Source organism: Oncorhynchus gorbuscha, linkage group LG25 (assembly GCF_021184085.1).
Source record: "Oncorhynchus gorbuscha isolate QuinsamMale2020 ecotype Even-year linkage group LG25, OgorEven_v1.0, whole genome shotgun sequence".
Taxonomy (NCBI): Eukaryota; Metazoa; Chordata; class Actinopteri; order Salmoniformes; family Salmonidae; genus Oncorhynchus; species Oncorhynchus gorbuscha.
This window is the reverse complement of record NC_060197.1, coordinates 45,324,822-45,343,663: the sequence shown is the minus strand read 5'-3', so window position 1 is coordinate 45,343,663 and position 18,842 is coordinate 45,324,822. Positions and strand designations below refer to the sequence as shown.

General features: G+C 46.6%; 1 protein-coding gene across 2 annotated transcripts in view; it reads left to right on the top strand.

The window, feature by feature from the left end:
* The window catches only part of LOC124014322 (glucosidase 2 subunit beta-like), a 254,158-nt gene that overhangs the window by 62,975 nt on the left and 172,341 nt on the right, over positions 1 to 18,842 (top strand). For both annotated transcript variants that reach the window (XM_046329175.1, XM_046329174.1), the window contains exon 9: positions 6,357 to 6,443. In XM_046329175.1, coding sequence (XP_046185131.1) covers positions 6,357 to 6,443 — 87 coding nt within the window. The remainder of the gene's footprint in view (positions 1 to 6,356; positions 6,444 to 18,842) is intronic.

Here is an 18,842-nt window from a genome sequence, read left to right as displayed (position 1 = left end):
AACCACTAGGCTACCCTGCCGCCTCTACACTCTAACCACTAGGCTACCCTGCCGCCTCTATACTCTAACCACTAGGCTACCTGCCTCCCCTACACTCTAACCACTAGGCTACCCTGCCGCCTCTACACTCTAACCACTAGGCTACCTGCCGCCCCTACACTCTAACCACTAGGCTACCCTGCCGCCTCTACACTCTAACCACTAGGCTACCTTGCCGCCTCTACACTCTAACCACTAGGCTACCTGCCGCCTCTACACTCTAACCACTAGGCTACCTGCCGCCTCTACACTCTAACCACTAGGCTACCTGCCGCCTCTACACTCTAACCACTAGGCTACCTGCCGCCTCTACACTCTAACCACTAGGCTACCCTGCCGCCTCTACACTCTAACCACTAGGCTACCCTTCCGCCTCTACACTCTAACCACTAGGCTACCCTGCCGCCTCTACACTCTAACCACTAGGCTACCTGCCGCCCCTACACTCTAACCACTAGGCTACCCTGCCGCCTCTACACTCTAACCACTAGGCTACCTGCCGCCCCTACACTCTAACCACTAGGCTACCTGCCGCCACTACACTCTAACCACTAGGCTACCCTGCCGCCTCTACACTCTAACCACTAGGCTACCCTGCCGCCTCTACACTCTAACCGCTAGGCTACCCTGCCGCCTCTACACTCTAACCACTAGGCTACCCTGCCGCCTCTACACTCTAACCACTAGGCTACCCTGCCGCCTCTACACTCTAACCACTAGGCTACCCTGCCGCCTCTACACTCTAACCACTAGGCTACCCTGCCGCCTCTACACTCTAACCACTAGGCTACCCTGCCGCCCCAGTTGGAAACGTAAACCTTTTCTTCATTTCGACCTGGTTTAAAATGTGATCCAGAGCAAAGGGAACCATTTGGAATAATCCAAATATCTATGCATGTTTTATTCCACTACTAATTTGATACATTTCTAAATGATCATGAAATACAATTACACCCAGGGAATTGGGGTTGAGAGCTTAAATAAGTTCCCCCGATATCCATTTGGTGTGGTCCAAAACGGCGAGCCAAGGCCGCGACATGGCCGTCATTAGATATACAATTGAATCCATGCAAACAACATAAGAGTTCACGCTCAGTTGGTAGAGCATAAGCCAGGGATACACCACTCAAATGTATGACAAGACTGTGGCTTTACCTAAACTATTATAATTGATCTAGCCTCCATCGGTATTAAAGTCCAAATTACCCATTCACACATTCATGGTTTCCTCTTTATTGGTGGTCGGTCTTATCTGAAGACTAGTACAATAAGTAACAACCTGGCTATCGCCAATTCTGGGATTTCAACATCTATCATACAATGCTCCCTACAATGCATAAGAAACAAAGACCATCTACAGCTGGGGTGTTTGGTTGTTTCATCTATTGTTTTATTTGTTTAAGCAAGACTAAATATCTGGCCAATAAATGGAAAAGTAGTCTTAAAAGTAAATATCTGGCCAATAAATGGAAAAGTAGTCTTAAAAGTAAATATCTGGCCAATAAATGGAAAAGGGGGTCTTTAAAAGTGAAACTTGGGCCTAATACCAAGCGTTTACATTCACCACTAATTTCCCAGTAATCACTGAAGCTATTTTCCCAGTGTCCCTTTTAAAGACTACATCTGCAGAACAAAGCATCCTGGGTGTCAGTCACTGTCCTTTGTGAGGTTGACAGTGGTGCCGCACATATAGATAGCACCACTGTTTTGTCTCGGTCCAGTCCGAGCACGGCAGCTCTGTTTATTAGCTTAGCTTAATTGTGCATAGTATCTAAAGGTCAGCGCCTGCTGCGCTACAGCACTGCCAAAATGGCTTCCAGTGGGGCCTCCATTTCACATGAATAAACACACAGGTCTACTTCCCAAGTGGCACACTATGCCCTACATAGTGTTCTTAAGCCTTAAATTCTTAAGTCAAAATAGTGTGTCATTTACGACTTAAACTGGGAGACCCACCACCTCCGTCTCCCATCAACCCTCCCTCCCTCTTTCCCTCCCTCCCTCCCTCCCTCCCTCCCTCCCTCCCTCTTTCCCTCCCTCCCTCCCTCCCCTTCCCTCCCTCCCTCCCTCCCTCCCTCCCTCCCTCCCTCCCTCCCTCCCTCCCTCCCTCCCTCCCTCTCCCTCCCTCCCTCCCTCCCTCCCTCCCTCCCTCTTTCCCTCCCTCCCTCCCTCTTTCCCTCCCTCCCTCCCTCTTTCCCTCCCTCCCTCCCTCCCTCCAGTTTCATCATAGAGCTTGATGGTTTTTTGCAACTGCACTTGAAGAAAGTTTCAAAGTTCTTGAAAGTTTGTGATGTCTTATAAGTAATGATGGACTGTTGTTTCTCTTTGCTTGTTTGAGCTGTTCATGGCATATTATGGACTGGGTCTTTTAGGGCTATCTTCTGTGTACACCCAATTGGTTCAAACGCATTAAGGAAAGAAATTACACCACTGTACTTTTAACAAGGCACACCTGTTAATTGAAATGCATTCCAGGTGACCTACCTCATGAAGCTAGTTGAGAGAATCCCAAGCATGTGCAAAGCTGTCATCAAGGAAAAGAGTGGCTACTTTGAAGAACCTTAAATATAAAATATATTTTGATTTGTTTAACACTTTTTTGGCACTACATGATTCCATATGTTTTATTTCATAGTTTTGATGTCTTCACTATTATTCTACAAGGCCTACAAGCCCTCATTTCAGCCTCTCTCAGCCTATTGCGGACAGTCTGAGCACTGATGGAGGGATTGTGTGTTCCTGGTGTAACACAGACAGTTGTTGTTGCCACCCTGTATCTGTCCCGCAGGTGTGATGTTCGGATGTACCGATCCTGTGCAGGTGTTGTTACACGTGGTCTGCCACTGCGAGGACGATCAGCTGTCTGTCCTGTCTCCCTGTAGCACTGTCTTAGGCGTCTCACAGTACGGACATTTATTGCCCTGGCCACATCTGCAGTCCTCATGCCTCCTTGCAGCATGCCTAAGGAACGTTCACGCAGATGAGCAGGGACCCTGGGCATCTTTCTTTTTGTGCTTTTCAGAGTCAGTAGAAAGGCCTCTTTAGTGTCCTAAATTGTCCAAACTGTGACCTTAATTGCCTACCGTCTGTTAACTGTTAGTGTCTTAACGACCGTTCCACAGGTGCATGTTCATTAATGGTTTATGGTTCATTGAACAAGCATGGGAAACAGTGTTTAAACCCTTTACAATGAAGATCTGTGAAGTTATTTGGATTTTTACGAATTATCTTTGAAAGACAGGGTTCTGAAAAAAGGGACGTTTCTTTTTTTTTTGCTGAGTTTTATCACTTTATCTTTATTTTGGAAAAATAACAGGCGTTTTGGTGTTAAGTGTAAATGATAGAGATATTTACAGGACTACATGGAAATAATTAGTTTTACATTGATGGCTTCCACCATTTTAGAAGTTGTAACTGGGTGGGGATTCCTATGGCTTGGGAGTGATCAGCCAATGATCTCCTTCTAATTGGATTTTCTTTGGTTTGTACAAATAACTTTTCTTGTTATACTATTCTGTCCCCCTACTGTACTCACGTTTACTCAAGTTTCTTACAATTGAAGAAGTGTGGTGAGATAATGATAATAAAAATAATAATGCAAAAATACAACAATTTACTGGGATTAGAAACGATGCAATCAATTAAATTGACGGAACCCAACATCTATCATTATTAAAGCTGATCATAGTACAGTATAGATCATTATAGACATCTGTGCTTTTGGCCAGACGTAAGCCAACATCTATCATTATTAAAGCTGATCATAGTACAGTATAGATCATTATAGACATCTGGTTATGCATCTCACCCAACATCTATCATTTTTCCTGAAGTGTGCACTTGTCCATTATAGACATCATGGTGGCCAACATCTATCATTATTAAAGCTGATCATAGTACAGTATGGCATTATAGACATCTTTTTTGGAGATAACCCAACATCTATCATTATTAAATGATCATAGTACAGTATAGATCAAAGATGAGAACCCAACATCTATCATTATTCTGATCATAGTACAGTTTCAGTTATAGACATCTGTGCTTTTGGCCAGATGTCATTGTTGGGATCTTGGAGGGTTGGATCCTCCTTTTACTTGTCCACTACCCACATGGTGGCCCTCTGTTTCTTTTCCATGGCACTTGCAATTTTAATCTCTATGGTTTGTTGACTTATGTTGGATTTTAATTAAAGAATCCACAAAGACAGTTATGTGTAGCCATCTATAATTTGGACCGAGCTACAACCCAGCAAACATATATTGTAGTCCCTAAACTTTTTTGACATATGTTAGATTTTAATTCAATGAATCCCAAAACAGTTTGTTTAGCCATCTATAGATGTACAACCCAGCAAACATATATTGTAGTCCCTAAACTGTACTTTACATATTTATAGATGTATTCAATGTAGTCCCTAAACTTTACTTTACATATTTATAGATGTATTCAATGTAGTCCCTAAACTGTACTTTACATATTTATAGATGTATTCAATGTAGTCCCTAAACTTTACTTTACATATTTATAGATGTATTCAATGTAGTCCCTAAACTGTACTTTACATATTTATAGATGTATTCAATGTAGTCCCTAAACTTTACTTTACATATTTATAGATGTATTCAATGTAGTCCCTAAACTTTACATATTTATAGATGTATTCAATGTTCGGCAGTCACATGAAGTTTACCGACTTGCTCACTCATTTTCTCTAAAATGTTTGTTCACACAAACTGCTCACCATGTGGCCACCAGGGGAGGGGTTCAAACCCATCAACTGGTGATATTTGTAGGGGCTTAAAAGTCTCAGTCGTTTTACACTCTTTTAATGTTAGGGTTTTCCGTAGTGACGGCAAAAATGGGGGCAGTGTTTTTCCAGAGAAAGGTGTTTTGAGATAAACCAAGCTAATAATTATATCAGTGAGTATACAAAACATTATGAACACCTGCGTCTTTCCATGACATAGACTGACCAGGTGAAAACTATGATCCCTCCAACTCAATATGCAACTCAATATGAGGAAGGTGTTCCTAATGTTTGGTGTACTCCGTGTAGAACTATATAATAATTGAACAACTCAAGATGTATCGCTGAAATAATAGTTAAACATTGTTTGATCATTAATTGTTTTTGTTTTCAAATGTACAGTAATGTTTAGGAGTCAGGGTTTGGGACAGTCACCTCTCAGTTAGTAATAAGTGTATAAACAGTGACTTTGTACGATATTAATTTAACAATATGTTTGTTGTTGTCTTTGATTGAATTACAACATATCATGATGTAAATAAATGGCCCAATTCTGGAGACTTGACAGTTTTTTATGTTGTTTTTTGGTGGTATGACAGTCATTTATACCACTTCTGTAGAATCAGCCAAGCAGTACACTTCAGCAGTGTGGCTATAATAAGGCTGCTTTAATGAGAGAGTGACTGGAATAAATAACCAGATATGGTGGTGGGAGAGTGACTCTATAGTGGTGGGTGGTGGGTATGTTTGGGAGAGTGACTCTATAGTGGTGGGTTATGTTTGGGAGAGTGACTCTATAGTGGTGGTTATGTTTGGGAGAGTGACTCTATAGTGGTGGTTATGTTTGGGAGAGTGACTCTATAGTGGTGGGTGGTGGTTATGTTTGGGAGAGTGACTCTATAGTGGTGGGTATGTTTGGGAGAGTGACTCTATAGTGGTGGGTTATGTTTGGGAGAGTGACTCTATAGTGGTGGGTATGTTTGGGAGAGTGACTCTATGGTGCTGGGTGTTGGTTATGTTTGGGAGAGTGACTCTATGGTGCTGGGTGGTGGGTATGTTTGGGAGAGTGACTCTATAGTGGTGGGTATGTTTGGGAGAGTGACTCTATGGTGCTGGGTGTTGGTTATGTTTGGGAGAGTGACTCTATGGTGCTGGGTGGTGGGTATGTTTGGGAGAGTGACTCTATAGTGGTGGGTATGTTTGGGAGAGTGACTCTATAGTGGTGGGTATGTTTGGGAGAGTGACTCTATAGTGGTGGGTATGTTTGGGAGAGTGACTCTATGGTGCTGGGTGTTGGTTATGTTTGGGAGAGTGACTCTATGGTGCTGGGTATGTTTGGGAGAGTGACTCCTGAGATGGATAGTGTGCAGTTTATTATCAGTTATTAATGCATTTATCTTATACTACTGTACCTGCAGGGCTAGCAGGTATGTTTGTGTGTGAGAGAGTGTATTTTGGTATGTGTGTTCTAGTTCATGTCTCTTTTAGTTTATAGACTTTTCTTGAGTGTTTTCATTTAGTGTGTATGTGTTTCTTGCCCTGTCCTCATCAGTGTCTTTGTCCCCAGGCTTTGCTAGGAGGGGCCCACCGGGTTGATCTCTCCAGGTTTGAGGAGACACTCTGGACCAGTCTGAGGACGGGTGACAGTGTAACAGTAGGCTCAACCACTTTCTCTCTCTCTCTCATCTCAGTGACACACTGACCTCTCTACCCTCTCCACCATCATGATACATCAATACCCTGTTACACTCTGACCTCTCTACCCTCTCCATCATCATGGTACATCAATACCCTGTTACACTCTGACCTCTACCCTCTCCATTATCATGGTACATCAATACCCTGTTACACTCTGACCTCTACCCTCTCCATTATCATGGTACATCAATACCCTGTTACACTCTGACCTCTACCCTCTCCATCATCAGGATACATAAATATCCTGTTACACTCTGACCTCTACCCTCTCCATCATCATTGTACATCAATACCCTGTTACACTCTGACCTCTGCCCTCTCCACCATCATGGTACATCAATACCCTGTTACACTCTGACCTCTGCCCTCTCCATCATCATGATACATCAATACCCTATTACTCTGACCTCTGCCCTCTCATTTACATTACATTTACATTTAAGTCATTTAGCAGACGCTCTTATCCAGAGCGACTTACAAATTGGTGCATTCACCTTATGACATCCAGCGGAACAGTCACTTTACAATAGTGCAACTAAATCTTAAAGAGGGGGGGGGGGTGAGAAGGATTACTTATCCTATCCTAGGTATTCCTTAAAGAGGTGGGGTTTCAGGTGTCTCCGGAAGGTGGTGATTGACTCCGCTGTCCTGGCGTCGTGAGGGAGTTTGTTCCACCATTGGGGGGCCAGAGCAGCGAACAGTTTTGACTGGGCTGAGCGGGAACTGTACTTCCTCAGTGGTAGGGAGACGAGCAGGCCAGAGGTGGATGAACGCAGTGCCCTTGTTTGGGTGTAGGGCCTGATCAGAGCCTGGAGGTACTGAGGTGCCGTTCCCCTCACAGCTCCGTAGGCAAGCACCATGGTCTTGTAGCGGATGCGAGCTTCAACTGGAAGCCAGTGGAGAGAGCGGAGGAGCGGGGTGACGTGAGAGAACTTGGGAAGGTTGAACACCAGACGGGCTGCGGCGTTCTGGATGAGTTGTAGGGGTTTATCATGGTACATCAATACCCTGTTACTCTGACCTCTGCCCTCTCCATTATCATGGTACATCAATACCCTATTACTCTGACCTCTTCCCTCTCCATTATCATGGTACATCAATACCCTGTTACACTCTGATCTCTCTACTTCATCATCTTGCTGTTCCAGGTAGTTTGTTAGTTCTCGGCCCACTTGTGGTTGGAGAGGCTAAAGCTTCACTTTAACACAGTGGCTTATACTGGGTCTCACCGACACACACCAACTCGCAGCACCTAACCCGTCCACACCAACTCGCAGCACCTAACCCGCCCACACCAACTCTCAGCACCTAACCCGTCCACACCAACTCGCAGCACCTAACCCGTCCACACCAACTCGCAGCACCTAACCCGTCCACACCAACTCGCAGCACCTAACCCGTCCACACCAACTCGCAGCACCTAACCCGCCCACACCAACTCGCAGCACCTAACCCGTCCACACCAACTCGCAGCACCTAACCCGTCCACACCAACAGTTACCATAGCACCACACAGTCTTGACAAACCCATTCTTCCAGTTCCTAGCATAGCATATCTCAAGCCCTTGTTTTTATGTGACGAGCGAGTTCCCCAAAGAATAGTCCCAATTGGCTCGTGCAGACGAGGCCCGTCTCCCGAAACCAAGACGCCGTGCAGCGTACGCCGCTCCAGATAATATCCTTTTCATTTCCTCCGTACCGATAAAAGATGAACGCGAGAGGAGAGGAGACCCGAGGCCTATCGCGTCTCGTTGTGATTGAGTCCCTTCACTAAAGCCACTGAGAGAGTCTGCACAAATACCTCCTGGATTGATAAGGAGCCGGTCATTTCCAAATAACTTTAAAAATAAGAATATATCTATTCCGTCCAAGATTAGATTGTCCCCAAGCTGGTTTATTGGGTGTCGTCGTCTTCTTCTTCATGGCGCTTTTGAAAACATGAATGCTTTATTTGTGTTTGTTGTTGTTGTTGCTGATTTGAATGAATACGTCTGTCTTATGAAGTAGAGGAAGCTGGTGCTGTGGCGTAAGAAACCACGCAAATATAGTAATTATATAGTAATTATATAGTAATTATATAGTAATTATATAGTAATTATATAGTAATTATCTTAACACACACGGAGGTTCGGCAAAAATCTATCTTCTATTGAAGTTCTATCGCGGTGTTTATATAACCATAATACAGTACGACTTAACGTTTTATATACAGGACCTTCGAAAGGGATGTTTCTTTATCAATGATCTTTTGATTTAAACAAAAATGTGTAAAAAACATTTTTTAGTGTTTCCAAACTGGAGTCGAGAGAATGTGATGAGTCACTCCCATCACATCCAGATATATTTATACTGTTTGATAATGTAATATTTAACACACCGACCCACCGCCTCGGCGCTCCTGTCACTGCCTCTCTGTTCTGTCTCCTTTCCTTCTTCTTCCCAGGCATGTGAATCAACAATCCTGATAGGAAAACAGGGGATTATAATAATGTTGACAGAAGTGACCTTTTCACACGGATACTAAGGGACTGTGGGCCTGTTTCTGTTCTCTAATTGTCTTGTGCTCGAGCAGCTAGCACGACGGCAGCTAATGGCTTCTTCCCACAATACTCCAGGCCACGTCGCCCTACATAAGTAGTTGTCACTCGGCGGCGGCTGCCACGACAACAGCCACAGCGATTCGCTGTTTAAAAAGAAAACATTCATAATGACTATCCCCCCCCCCATCATCCCCGTTTTTGTTTTGACTATAAGCTGGCCCAGTTCCTCTTATCAAAAGCAGTACAGCGTGGCATTAGGGGGCTGAGGGGAGTGGGCGGCAGTTGTACCAGCCTTCACTATGAGTTGGGCCGGGCTTCGTTGCATCATGAGAAGATAGGAGATCATGGCACTTTAGTGTCTGTACCCCCCCCACCACCACCGCTTGTTCCATGCATGTTATCTCTTGCCCTGGATCTCTCCCATTCTTTGTCTTTGGAGGCTGAATTATGCATACATCCATACATATCTGGCCTCCTTTGCCTATCAGCCCGAGTGGAGACAAAGTATTTGTTTAAACTGAGCACTTGACACCACATTGTGTGAACTTGCTGATCTTTTTGGATTCGGGATATTCATTTTTCTCTCAAAAGGCAGTGAAGTTCATTTGAAACTTCCAAGTTTGTGATGGTTTGGAGCAGAGAAATTGTAGTGTTTCTTAGTTCTAACTATTTTGCCTCTCTCCTATGGCCTCTCTAGTCTTTCAGCAATGTGTAGTCTTATGCGAATGGGAGCCCATGGTCCGTGACTTTAGGGACTCAGGCTACCTCAAGTAAGGTTATGTCGCAACTCAAACAAACTACAAAGAACAGCACACACATTGATATCGTTAGTACACACCTCTTACAACTCACACATTCATCAAGTTAAAAGAAAAATCTGATTTTCATAGTAACTAATTGTTATATGCTGAGCTTAAAGACTGGCTTTTAACTGGCTACCAGCTGTAGATAACACTCTGGACGACTGGTTTGTTAAATGAGGAGAATCTCCCCAATGACAGAATGGAATTGATGTATTATACATGTGGTACGAGGAGTGTACACCATGCATAGCATGCACCTACTGTAACTTTGTTATTATTTGCAATGACTGTACAAAAATATTAGGAACACCTGCTCTTTTCATGACAGACTTGACCGGGTGGATCCAGGTGAAAGCTACGATCCCTCATTGACGTCACTTCAATCCGTGTAAATGAAGGAGAGGAGAGAGAGAGTTAAAAGAATGACTGTTAAGCCTTGAGACAATTGAGACATGGATTGTGTATGTGTGCCATTCCGAAGGTGAACGGGCAAGACAAGAGATTGAAGTGCCTTTGAACAGGTTTTGGTAGTAGGTGCCAAGGCACACCGGTTTGAGTGCGTCAAGTACTGCAACGCTGCTGGGTTTTTCACATTAAACAGTTTCCTGAGTGTATCAAGAACGGTCCATGACTCAAAAGGACATCCAGCCAACTGGGACACTTCTGTGGAAAGCATTGGATTCAACATGGGCCAGCGTCCCTGTGGAACGCTATCGACACCTTGTAGAGTCCATGCCCAAACAAATTAATGATGTTCTGAGGGCAAAATGGGAGTGGTGGTGCAACTCAATTATTAGGAAGGTGTTCCTAATATTTTGTACACTCAAGTGTATATGCCAAAACTTCTGAAGAATGTGAGACTAAGCGACACGATCTTTAAAGGATTAAATAAAGTGTTAACTAAAGAAGAAACTAATTGGGGGAGGAGAAACAGGGCTACAGGATGGGTGAGAGTCTGTCTACAGCAGGGGTTAGAGGCCATGGGGGGGGGGGTTAAAAGGGTGGCGTTAAACACCATTACATTTACATTTAAGTCATTTAGCAGACGCTCTTATCCAGAGCGACATGGGGGGATTAAAAGGGTGGAGTTAAACACCATGGGGGGGGGCTTAAAGGGGTGTAGTTAAACACCATGGGGGGCTTAAAGGGTGGAGTTAAACACCATGGGGGGCTTAAAGGGGTGGAGTTAAACACCATGGAGGGGCTTAAAGGGGTGGAGTTAAACACAATGGGGGGGGGCTTAAAGGGGTGGAGTTAAACACCATGGGGGGGGCTTAAAAGGGTGGAGTTAGATGCCGGGGGGGGGGCTTAAAAGGGTGGAGTTAAATGCCATGGGGGGTGCTTAACAGGGTGGAGTTAAACACCATGGGGGGCTTAAAAGGGTGGAGTTAAGCACCATGGGGGTGGGCTTAAAAGTGTGGAGTTAGACGCCATGGGGGGCTTAAAAGGGTGCAGTTAAACACCATGGGGGCCTTAACAGGGTGGAGTTAAACACCATGGTGGGTGCTTAAAAGGGTGGAGTTAAACGCCATGGGGGGGTATAACAGGGTGGAGTTAAACACCATGGGGGGGGGCTTAACAGGGTGGAGTTAAACACCATGGGGGGGCTTAAAAGGGTGCAGTTAAACACCATGGGGGTGCTTAAAAGGGTGGAGTTAAACACCATGGGGGGCTTAAAGGGGTGGAGTTAAACACCATGGTGGGGCTTAAAAGGGTAGAGTTAAATGCCATTGGGGGAGGTTAAAATGGTGGAGTTAAATGCCATGGGGGTTGCATAAAAGGGTGGAGTTAAACACCATGGGGGGCTTAAAAGGGTGCAGTTAAACACCATGGGGGGCTTAAAAGGGTGCAGTTAAACACCATGGGGGCTTAAAAGGGTGGAGTTAAACACCATGGGGGGGCTTAAAGGGGTGGAGTTAAACACCTTGGGGGGCTTAAAAGGGTGGAGTTAAATGCCATTGGGGGAGGTTAAAATGGTGGAGTTAAACGCCATGGGGGTTGCATAAAAGGGTGGAGTTAAGCACCATGGGGAGGCTTAAAAGGGTGGAGTTAAACACCATGGGGGGCTTAAAAGGTTGTAGTTAAACACCATGGGGGGGCTTAAAAGGGTGCAGTTAAACACCATGGGGGTGCTTAAAGGGTGCAGTTAAACACCATGGGGGTGCTTAAAAGGGTGGAGTTAGATGCCGGGGGGCTTAACAGGGTGCAGTTAAACACCATGGGGGTGCTTAAAAGGGTGGAGTTAGACGCCATGGGGGGGGGCTTAAAAGGTTGAAGTTAAACACCATGGGGGGCTTAAAAGGGTGCAGTTAAACACCATGGGGGTGCTTAAAAGGGTGGAGTTAAACGCCATGGGGGGCTTAACAGGGTGGAGTTAAATGCCATGGGGGGCTTAAAAGGGTGGAGTTAGATGCCAGGGGGGCTTAAAAGGGTGGAGTTAAATGCAATGGGGGGTGCTTAAAAGGGTGGAGTTAAACGCCATGGGGGGCTTAACAGGGTGGAGTTAAATGCCATGGGGGGCTTAAAAGGGTGGAGTTAGATGCCAGGGGGCTTAAAAGGGTGGAGTTAAATGCAATGGGGGGTGCTTAACAGGGTGGAGTTAAACACCATGGGGAGGCTTAAAGGGGTGGAGTTAAACACCTTGGGGGGCTTAAAAGGGTGGAGTTAAATGCCATTGGGGAGGTTAAAATGGTGGAGTTAAATGCCATGGGGGGCTTAAAAGGGTGGAGTTAAACACCATGGGGGTTGCATAAAAGGGTGGAGTTAAGCACCATGGGGGGCTTAAAAGGGTGGAGTTAAACACCATGGGGGGGGCTTAAAAGGGTGCAGTTAAACACCATGGGGGTGCTTAAAAGGGTGGAGTTAAACACCATGGGGGCTTAAAAGGTTGGAGTTAAACACCATGGGGGGCTTAAAGGGTGCAGTTAAACACCATGGGGGTGCTTAAAAGGGTGGAGTTAGATGCCGGGGGGTGCTTAAAGGGTGGAGTTAAACACCATGGAGGGAGCTTAAAAGGGTGCAGTTAAACACCATGGGGGGCTTAACAGGGTGGAGTTAAATGCCATGGGGGGACTTAACAGGGTGGAGTTAAACACCATGGGGGAGCTTAACAGGGTGGAGTTAAACACCATGGGGGGCTTAAAGGGGTGGAGTTAAACACCATGGGGGGCTTAAAAGGGTGGAGTTAAACACCATGGGTGGTGCATAAAAGGGTGGAGTTAAGCACCATGGGGGTGGGGGCTTAAAAGGGTGGAGTTAAACACCATGGGGGGCTTAAAAGGGTGGAGTTAGACGCCATGGGGGTGCTTAAAAGGGTGGAGTTAAACACCATGGGGGAGCTTAACAGGGTGGAGTTAAACACCATGGGGGGCTTAACAGGGTGGAGTTAGACACCATGGGGGGCTTAACAGGGTGGAGTTAAATGCCATTGGGGGGGCTTACAATGTATGAACATTTAATGGACCCCCTGCTGCTCCCCTCTTCGCCCCTCTTGGATGAAAGCCTAAGTCGACCTGACACGGTGCATTTGGATAACTCTCCATCGCACCACCGTCCTTTCCCGTCCCCCCCTTTCCCGTCCTCCCCCTTTTTTTATATTTTTAGGAAAGACAACTTAGGTGAATATTTCATGGGGTACATTGCCTCAGTTACACTCGGCCGAGTGGTGAGCGTGGCACGCAATGACTCCCTGACAGGCAGATATGCCAGCATCCACCGGGAGACAGCATCCACAGATAGACCAGAATCGACACGGAGTCAGCATCTACAGTACAAGGAGACGGTATCCACAAGGAGACAGTATCCACAAGGAGACAGTATCCACAAGGAGACGGTATCCACAAGGAGACAGTATCCACAAGGGGACGGTATCCACAAGGAGACAGTATCCACAAGGAGACAGTATCCACAAGGATACAGTATCCACAAGGAGACGGTATCCACAAGGAGACAGTATCCACAAGGAGACGGTATCCACAAGGAGACAGTATCCACAAGGAGACGGTATCCACAAGGAGACGGTATCCACAAGGAGACAGTATCCACAAGGAGACGGTATCCACAAGGAGACGGTATCCACAAGGAGACGGTATCCACAAGGAGACAGTATCCACAAGACGACAGCACCCACATGGAGACCCATCCACAATGAGACAGTGGAGACCCATCCACAAGGAGACAGTGGAGACCCATCCACAAGAGACAGACAGAGACCCATCCCCACATGGAGACCCATCCACAATGAGACAGCCCCACATGGAGACCCATCCACAAGGAGACAGCACCCACATGGAGACCCATCCACAAGGAGACAGCACCCACATGGAGACCCATCCACAAGGAGACAGCACCCACATGGAGACCCATCCACAAGGAGACAGCACCCACATGGAGACCCATCCACAATGAGACAGCACCCACATGGAGACCCATCCACAATGAGACAGCACCCACATGGAGACCCATCCACAATGAGACAGCACCCACATGGAGACCCATCCACAATGAGACAGCACCCACATGGAGACCCATCCACAAGGAGACAGCACCCACATGGAGACCAATGGAGACCCATCCACAATGAGACAGCCCCACATGGAGACCCATCCACAATGAGACAGCCCCCACATGGAGACCCATCCACAATGAGACAGCACCCACATGGAGACCCATCCACAAGGAGACAGCACCCACATGGAGACCCATCCACAAGGAGACAACACCCACATGGAGACCCATCCACAAGGAGACAGCACCCACATGGAGACCCATCCACAAGGAGACAGCACCCACATGGAGACCCATCCACAAGGAGACAGCACCCACATGGAGACCCATCCACAATGAGACAGCACCCACATGGAGACCCATCCACAAGGAGACAGCACCCACATGGAGACCCATCCACAAGGAGACAGCACCCACATGGAGACCCATCCACAAGGAGACAGCACCCACATGGAGACCCATCCACAAGGAGACAGCACCCACATGGAGACCCATCCACAAGGAGACAGCACCCACATGGAGACCCATCCACAAGGAGACAGCACCCACATGGAGACCCATCCACAAGGAGACAGCACCCACATGGAGACCCATCCACAAGGAGACAGCTTTCCATGTGTCTGTCTGTCCTCCCACAGTTCTTCCCTCCGTTCATCCCACTGTTCCTCATCCTCCTTTAATATCTTGAATACTGGGAGACAGGCAGCCACTGGCAGGTTCTGGCTGACACGTTAGCAGGAATTTGAGCTAAAAGACACTCTGGAACACAGTACACATTCAGCCCTCTTCCTTCCCCTCTTCCTCCCTCTTCCTCCTCATCCATCTTTCATCTGCTGCTAAAGATCATTCCCTTCATTATAACACAGTTGTTGAACCAGAGGAACATTTTTATGGGTTTATCATGTCTCACAGCCTCATATAGACTCCCTGTATGAGGGACAGTTTTACGGGTTTATCATGTCTCACAGCCTCATATAGACTCCCTGTATGAGGGACAGTTTTACGGGTTTATCATGTCTCACTGCCTCATATAGACTCCCTGTATGAGGGACAGTTTTATGGGTTTATCATGTCTCACTGCCTCATATAGACTCCCTGTATGAGGGACAGTTTTATGGGTTTATCATGTCTCACAGCCTCATATAGACTCCCTGTATGAGGGACAGTTTTACGGGTTTATCATGTCTCACTGCCTCATATAGACTCCCTGTATGAGGGACAGTTTTATGGGTTTATCATGTCTCACTGCCTCATATAGACTCCCTGTATGAGGGACAGTTTTATGGGTTTATCATGTCTCACAGCCTCATATAGACTCCCTGTGTGAGGGACAGTCTTCTGGGTTTACCATGTGTGAGAGTGCTAAAGCGTAGGTGTTGACGCACTTGCCCCGTTAACCACAAGGTTGCTGGTTCAAACCCTGTTTCAGCTATTCCCCCTGTAAGTGCTTCTCTACCACTATTTGAATCAAAGGTCAGTCCAGAGGCCGACGTTATCTGTTAGCATTTCAATACAATGGGAGGATCCCCTGATAATATCAGTACGGCTCACCAGGGTGCCATGTGCTGTGTTAGATATACAGCGACGTCAGCATTTCTTTGTTGTAGGTATTCTATTCTGTTCTGTCTTATGCTTCTTTAGAACCTGGACGATGTTTGAAGTGTAGTTCGGTGCTTGACCAGCAGGAAATGGTTTCTGGTTTCCCAGCTGGACCAATTTGACTGTGTCGCAGAATCAAATATTGCAGTGGAGGCGAACCATCACGTTTTTTGTTTGGTAGTACCGAGTACTTTGTGTTTCTCAGAGAATCTCCATTGAAAATCCTGTTTAGTCCAAGATTAGGTTTAATCTGTGACTGGGGGAAACTGCCCCGTAATGTCTGTTTCTGGTTTGAACAGTACCTATGGATGTTAAAAGGGATCTTAAATCTTATCATATGACTCCTCTACCCGATTACTCTCCTCCTCCTTGCACATTACATTTACATTTAAGTCATTTAGCAGACGCTCTTATCCAGAGCGACTTACAAATTGGTGCATTCACCTTATGACATCCAGTGGAACAGCCACTTTACAATAGTGCATCTAAATCTTTTAAGGGGGGTGAAAAGGATTACTTTATCCTATCCTAGGTATTCCTTAAAGAGGTGGGGTTTCAGGTGTCTCCGGAAGGTGGTGATTGACTCCGCTGTCCTGGCGTCGTGAGGGAGTTTGTTCCACCATTGGGGAGCCAGAGCAGCGAACAGTTTTGACTGGGCTGAGCGGGAACTGTACTTCCTCAGTGGTAGGGAGGCGAGCAGGCCAGAGGTGGATGAACGCAGTGCCCTTATTTGGGTGTAGGGCCTGATCAGAGCCTGGAGGTACTGAGGTGCCGTTCCCCTCATAGCTCCGTAGGCAAGCACCATGGTCTTGTAGCGGATGCGAGCTTCAACTGGAAGCCAGTGGAGAGAGCGGAGGAGCGGGGTGACGTGAGAGAACTTGGGAAGGTTGAACACTAGACGGGCTGCGGCGTTCTGGATGAGTTGTAGGGGTTTAATGGCACAGGCAGGGAGCCCAGCCAACAGCGAGTTGCAGTAATCCAGACGGGAGATGACAAGTGCCTGGATTAGGACCTGCGCCGCTTCCTGTGTGAGGCAGGGTCGTACTCTGCGGATGTTGTAGAGCATGAACCTACAGGAACGGGCCACCGCCTTGATGTTAGTTGAGAACGACAGGGTGTTGTCCAGGATCACGCCAAGGTTCTTAGCGCTCTGGGAGGAGGACACAATGGAATTGTCAACCGTGATGGCGAGATCATGGAACGGGCAGTCCTTCCCCGGGAGGAAGAGCAGCTCCGTCTTGCCGAAGTTCAGCTTGAGGTGGTGATCCGTCATCCACACTGATATGTCTGCCAGACATGCAGAGATGCGATTCGCCACCTGGTCATCAGAAGAAGGAAAGGAGAAGATTAATTGTGTGTCGTCTGCATAGCAATGATAGGAGAGACCATGTGAGGTTATGACAGAGCCAAGTGACTTGGTGTATAGCGAGAATAGGAGAGGGCCTAGAACAGAGCCCTGGGGGACACCAGTGGTGAGAGCGCGTGGTGAGGAGACAGATTCTCGCCACGCCACCTGGTACGAGCGACCTGTCAGGTAGGACGCAATCCAAGCGTGGGCCGCGCCGGAGATGCCCAACTCGGAGAGGGTGGAGAGGAGGATCTGATGGTTCACAGTATCGAAGGCAGCCGATAGGTCTAGAAGGATGAGAGCAGAGGAGAGAGAGTTAGCTTTAGCGGTGCGGAGCGCCTCCGTGATACAGAGAAGAGCAGTCTCAGTTGAATGACTAGTCTTGAAACCTGACTGATTTGGATCAAGAAGGTCATTCTGAGAGAGATAGCGGGAGAGCTGACCAAGGACGGCACGTTCAAGAGTTTTGGAGAGAAAATAAAGAAGGGATACTGGTCTGTAGTTGTTGACATCGGAGGGATCGAGTGTAGGTTTTTTCAGAAGGGTTGCAACTCTCGCTCTCTTGAAGACGGAAGGGACGTAGCCAGCGGTCAGGGATAAGTTGATGAGCGAGGTGAGGTAAGGGAGAAGGTCTCCGCACATCTTTCTTACAGTGTATAAATACCCTTCTTGTTTTCTTGAATGTCTAACTCTACCCGAACACCGGAAAGCCATCCTCTCAATTTTATATTTCTCCGGTGCAATGACCTCTTTTGCCGTGAGTGAAGGGCACACTTCATTTCCTCAAATTTTGATGTGAAACGGTGACTCACTCCACTGCTTGTCCTGACCCCGACGGCTCTATACCGGACGTTTATCGGCGTTTTGTTGGTGTCTGGTGTCCTCCTTCCTCCTCCTTGTTCTCCTCATCGGTGTCTTTGCTCAACTTCCGTTTTGACATCGTTCGTCCTGCCGAGCAACAGGGTGGTGTCATGGTGACACAGGGGGTTCTGTTCCACTGCTATGACGACACATTTGATGTGGAAGTGGCAGCCATTGTCTACCATGCATTCTCTCTCTAGCACTCTCTTTCTCTATATCACTCTCTCTTTCTCTCACTCTATCACTTTCTCTCTCTTTCTCTATCACTATCTCTTTCTCTCACTCTATCACTTTCTCTCTCTTTCTCTATCACTATCTCTTTCTCTCACTATATCACTCTCTCTTTCTCTCACTCTCTCTTTCTCTCACTCTCTATCTCTTTCTCTCACTCTATCACTCTCTCTCTTTTTCTCTGTCACTCTCTCTTTCTCTCACTCTATATCACTCTCTTTCTCTCACTATATCACTCTCTCTTTCTCTCACTCACTCTCTCTTTCTCTTTCTCTATATCACTCTCTTTCTCTCACTATATCACTCTCTCTCTCTTTCTCTATATCACTCTCTTTCTCTCACTATATCACTCTCTCTTTCTCTCACTCTCTCTCTTTCTCTCTCTTTCTCTCACTCTCTCTCTTTCTCTCTCTTTCTCTCACTCTAGCACTCTCTCTCACTCTTTCTCTCTCTCGCTCTTTCTCTCT